At 41.6% G+C, this 5,621-nt stretch overlaps 1 protein-coding gene across 1 annotated transcript; it reads left to right on the plus strand.

The window, feature by feature from the left end:
* The first annotated feature begins 308 nt into the window (after nucleotides 1-308).
* LOC311127912 (serum amyloid A-5 protein-like) lies at nucleotides 309-1,466 on the plus strand. The gene is made up of 4 exons (XM_084159811.1): nucleotides 309-369; nucleotides 491-596; nucleotides 777-915; nucleotides 1,119-1,466. The coding sequence occupies exons 2-4, from the start codon at nucleotides 509-511 to the stop codon at nucleotides 1,255-1,257; spliced, it is 366 nt and encodes a 121-aa protein (XP_084015937.1). The 5' UTR covers nucleotides 309-369; nucleotides 491-508; the 3' UTR covers nucleotides 1,258-1,466.
* The last annotated feature ends 4,155 nt before the right edge of the window (nucleotides 1,467-5,621 follow it).

Consider the following 5,621-nt stretch of genomic DNA (forward strand, 5'->3'; position numbering starts at 1 on the left):
TTCCCCCATTAGATTGAATTATTTATACACAGTCTTATTAATGCTGACACATCACATTTTGATGCCTTGGTTTTTTAAGCAGTAGGCCTAGTTACACAATTGAGGAGTATTTTCCTTATTGCCTAAGGCTTCAGAGCAGGTTCTCTAATTCATCTTGTCATGACCTGGAAATTCCTGATCTTGTGTACCGGGCAGAGACTTCTGATCGTAATAGCCTGGTAGGACGAAGTTAGGGAATTCCAGCTGTTGGAAAACTCAACTCCTCCCTGGTCTGGGTGGAATATAAGAACAAGCTGCGGACCACAAACCAACACAAAACACGAGGGAGTTCAAACTGCCTGACTGACTAACTAACTAAGGAGCTGTAAGGTAAGAGATGACTCTGTAATATGATGCAGTCGCAGTTTAAGTCAGATAAATGATCTGTAAATATGTTAGCAATTCATATTGTAGCCTACGTTCTCTCTCACTCTTTCCATGTTTCTTTCAGTCTGTCACATCTGCAGGTATGAAGGTGCTTCTAGCTGGACTTGTTCTGACCCTTGTTGTGGGGGCTCAGGCCCAGTGGTACCGCTTCCCTGGTGAAGCTGCTCATGGTCCGTTTTTACACTTTAATCATTGTTTCTTCATTGTTGACAGAAATAGATACAGAAATCAAGAGAAACATTTGATGACTCCTTTAAAGTCATTGTTATTTCTTGAGGCTAGTGGTTTGAAAAGTTGTAATGTTCTTTGTAAGTGTCACACTCAACATCCGTGTACTCCTGACCCTGCAGGTGCTATAGACATGTGGCGTGCATACGACGACATGAGGGACTCCAACTGGAAACACTCAGACAAGTACTTCCACGCCCGGGGCAACTATGATGCTGCCAGGAGAGGACCAGGGGGCAGGTGGGCAGCAGAAGTCATCAGGTGGGTGATTCTCAAATATCTGAGAGACGCTTATAATGTGGTTCAGTTGGTCATCAACTGATCTCACAAAAACTTTCTCCTTTCTCTATTTAGTTCTTTATGACACTTTTTGTTTAAAAAAGTGTCTGGTCAGAGAGACAATTTTACCATTATTCGTTCACTGTCGTTGACGAGTAACTTATGTAATATTTATCCTCTCTCAGTGATGCCCGGGAGAGGTTTCAGGGTTCCAGTGGTCGAGGACACGAGGACTCAGCAGCTGACCAGGTGGCTAACCACTGGGGACGCAATGGAGGTGACCCCAACCACTACAGACCCAAAGGACTCCCCAAGGAGCACTGAATCAAAAATAAAATGAGATTACTAGCCAAACTGAAAGGACCACATTCCAAACAAATATATTGCACTTAATTACTGCTTTTGGTAGAAATTTAATATTCTCAAAAATAATTTTGCCCAAATGTTTTGCTAATAGACAGGTACATGGTAGTGAAACTTAGTGTACACTGTATTTCAAAGTGTTGCAAAAATAAAGTGATTACACAACTAGAGACCGATTGTCTTTCTGTAGTCAGTATGATACGACTGGGAAGGTTGGAAAGAAATGTTGAAATCCTGAAATGTACACTCAAATGATCTGGTGTTTACATTTTCCCTGCTTGCAACCGGTCAGCCCTTTACAACTAGTAACAGGGACTTCTGGACAGTGGGGCAGCCGTACATAGTACATGTTTTTCATAGGATAGGCATAGAAGAAGCTGAGAAAAACATAGGAGACATAGAAGAAGCTAAGATGAATGCAGGTGACGTAGTGATGTGAACTTTGAGGGTGCAACAACAATTCGGAGCCACTAGAGGTCATTCAATTCTTTGCCTCTGCTCAATCCCCAAGCTCCCTCCCTCCTGCCAACACAACACTCACCGTGTCCTCCCCTCCTCACTTACAATAGATGCTGGTTTAATTGACCACTGATCCACCAGGCTAATTTGTTTAGTGTAGCGATATAGCAGGGAATCCTGCTATTAGTGGGGCAGGGCAGGTAAGGAGGCCTGCAGGTACAGTATAGGCTTGAACATGTGGTCCAGGAGGATAAAAAGTTGTAGACCGTCAGTTCATGACAATTATAATATAGATATCTGCCACTTCCATTTCAGTATATTTGTTAATCATTGACGGTTACTGATGAAATCATTGTGAAAATAGAGACATGCTCTGGAACAAAACTGGTGCCAGGCTTTCCTTGTTGTGACATCACAGAAGAAACATTGGGAGAGCGGGCAAAAGGGAGAGGATGAATGCCCCTACTGTTAATCAATGGAACATGACAGTTTGAATTAGGATTTCATTTAACATACTGTGCAACTCTATTAAGACTGGTGTAAGCGTCTAGGTGTTAGTTTGAGTGTGTGAGTGAGTATGTGAACAATAGTGGCAATATAGGTGTGATAGGCAGATATATATGTAAACAGGGCTGGAAAGTGACTGGTAGCAGGAATATATAAATATGTATGGTAATATACCAGTGGTAATATATACAGTGCCTTCAGAAAGTATTCAGACCCCTTGACTTATTCCATATTTTGTTGTGTTACAGCTTGAATTCAAAATGGATTAAAACAAATTAAACAATGCTCACCGATCTACACACAATACCTCATAATAACAAAGTGAAAATATGTTTTTAGAATTTTTTGCAAATGTATTGAAAATGAAATACAAAAGTATCTTATTTACATAGGTATTCACACCCCTGAGTCAATACATGTTAGAATAACCTTTGGCAGTGATTACAGCTGTGAGTCTTTCTGGGTAAGTCTCTAAGAGCTTTGCACAGCTGGATTGTACAATATTTGCACATTATTATTTTTAAAATTCTTCAAGCTCTGTCAAGTTGGTTGTTGATCATTGCTAGACAGCCATTTTCAAGTCTTGCCATAGATTTTCAAGCCGATTTAAGTCAAAACTGTAACTAGGCCAATCAGGAACATTCAATGTCGTCTTGGTAAGCATCTCCAGTGTATATTTGGCCTTGTGTTTTAGGTTATTGTCCTGCTGAAAGGTGAATTTGTCTTCCAGTGTCTGTTGGAAAGCAGACTGAACCACGTTTTCCTCTAGGATTTAGCCTGTGCTTAGCTCTATTCTGTTTTTTTTTTTTGTTTTTTTTAAACTCCCTAGTCCTTACCAATGACAAGCATACCCATAACATGATGTAGCCACCACCATGCTTGAAAATATGAAGAGTGGGACTCAGTGATGTGTTGTGTTGGATTTGCCACAAGCATAACACCTTGTATTCAGGACATACATTTAATTTCTTAGCCAATTTATTTGCAGTTTGCATGTTTTGGAATATCTGTACAGTTCACTCTGCCATTTGGGTTAGTATTTTTGGAGTAACTACAATGTTTTTGATCCATCCTCAATTTTCTCCTATCACAGCCATTAAACTCAGTAACTGTTTTAAAATCACTATTGGCCTGATGGTGAAATCCCAGAAAGGTTTCCTTCTTCCCCGGCAACTAAGTTAGGAAAGACGCCTGTATCTTTGTAGTGAATGGGTGTATAGATACACCATCCAAAGTGTAATGAATAACTTCACCATTCTCAAAGGGATATTCAATGTCTGCTTTTTACATTTATTTTTATCCATCTGTCAATAGGTGCCCTTCTTTGCGAGGCATTGGAAAACCTATCTGGTCTTTGTTGTTGAATCTGTGTTTGAAATTCACTGCTCGACTAAGGGACCTTACAGATAATTGTATGAGTAGGGTACACAGATTAAGTAGTCATTCAAAAATCATGCTAAATACTATTATTGCACACAGTGTGAGTCCATGAAGCTTATTATGTGACTTGTTAAGCAAATTTTTACTCCTGAACTTATTTAGGCTTGCCATAACAAAGGGATTGAATACTTATGGACTCAAGACATTTCAGCTTTTCATTTTTTATGACTTTGTAAAAGTTTCTAAAAACTTTGACATGATGGGGTATTGTGTGTAGGCCAGTAACACAAAATCTCAATTAAACCATTTAAAATTCAGTCTGTACCAAACACAACAAAATGTGAAAAAAGTAAATGGCTGTGAATACTTTCTGAAGGCACTGTACCTGTCGACAGCAGAGGGAGCACACCCCCATTCACATCGACGGGGCCGCAGTGGAGAAGGTGAAAAGCTTCAAGTTCCTCGGCGTGCACATCACTGACAATCTGAAATGGTGCACCCACACACAGACAGTGTGGTGAAGAAGGTGCAACAGTACCTCTTCAACCTCAGGAGGCTGAAGAAATCCATCTTGGCTCCAAAGACCCTCACATACTTTTACAGATGCATTCTGTCGGGCTGTATCACCACCTGGTACAGGGAACTGCATCGCCCCCAACCACAGGGCTCTCCACTGGGTGGTGCGGTCTGCCCAACGCATCACCGGGGGCACACTGCCTGCCCTCCAGGACACCTACAGCACCCGATGTCAAAGGAAGGCCAAAAATATAATCAAAGACGTCAACCATCGGAGCCATGGCCTGTTCACCTTGTTATCATCCAGAAGGCAAGGTCAGTACAGGTGCATCAAAGCTGGGACCGAGAGACTGAAAAACAGCATCTATCTCAAGGCCTGTTAAATAGCCATCACTAGCCGGCCTCCACCCAGTACCCTGCCCTGAACTTAGTAACTGTCACTAGCCGGCTACCACCTGGTTACTCAACCCTGCACCTTAGAGGCTGCTGCCCTATGTACAGTGCCTTGCAAAAGTATTCATCCCCCTTGGCGTTTTTCCTATTTTGTTGCATTACAACCTGTCATTTAAATGGATTTTTAGTTGGATTTCATGTAATGGACATACACAAAATATTCCAAATTGGTGATGTGAAATGAAAAAAATTACTTATTTCAAAAAATTGTAAAAAATAAATAACGGAAAAGATGTGTGTGCATATGTATTCACCCCCTTTGCTATGAAGCCCGTAAATAAGATCTGGTGCAACCAATTACCTTCAGAAGTCACATAATTAGTTAAATAAAATCCACCTGTGTGCAATCTAAGTGTCACATGATCTGTCACATGATCTCAGTATATATTCACCTGTTCTGAAAGGCCCCAGAGTCTGCAACACCACTAAGCAGGGGGCACCACCAAGCAAGCGGCACCATAAAGACCAAGGAGCTCTCCAAACAGGTCAGGGACAAAGTTGTGGAGAAGTACAGATCAGGGTTGGGTTATAAAAAAATATCAGAAACTTTGAACATCCCACGGAGCACCATTAAATCCATTATAAAAAAATTGAAAGAATATGGCACCACAACAAGGGGGGGGGCGCCCACCAAAATTCACAGACCAGGCGAGTAAGGCATTAATCAGAGAGGCAACAAAAAGACTGAAGATAACCCTTAAGGAGCTGCAAAGCTCCACAGCAGAGATTGGAGTATCTGTCCACAGGACCACTTTAATCTGTACACTCTACAGAGCTGGGCTTTACGGAAGAGTGGCCAGACACTTAAAGACAAAAATAAGCAAACACGTTTGGTGTTTGCCAAAAGCCATGTGGGAGACTCCCCAAACATATGGAAGAAGGTACTCTGGTCAGATGAGACTAAAATTGAACTTTTTGGCCATCAAGGAAAACGCCATGTCTGGCGCAAACCCAACAACTCTCATCACCCCGAGAACACCATCCCCACAGTGAAGCATGGTGGTGGCAGC

The sequence above is a fragment of the Coregonus lavaretus genome, assembly GCF_964263955.1.
Source record: "Coregonus lavaretus genome assembly, chromosome: 4".
Taxonomy (NCBI): domain Eukaryota; kingdom Metazoa; phylum Chordata; class Actinopteri; order Salmoniformes; family Salmonidae; genus Coregonus; species Coregonus lavaretus.

Excerpts from the sequence above, each read along its gene's own strand:
- LOC311127912 (XM_084159811.1), top strand. The coding sequence starts at position 509 with ATGAAGGTGCTTCTAGCTGGACTTGTTCTGACCCTTGTTGTGGGGGCT. Across the intron at positions 597-776 it reads CCCTGGTGAAGCTGCTCATG|GTGCTATAGACATGTGGCGT; the intron begins GTCCGTTTTTAC and ends CTGACCCTGCAG. Across the intron at positions 916-1,118 it reads TGGGCAGCAGAAGTCATCAG|TGATGCCCGGGAGAGGTTTC; the intron begins GTGGGTGATTCT and ends ATCCTCTCTCAG.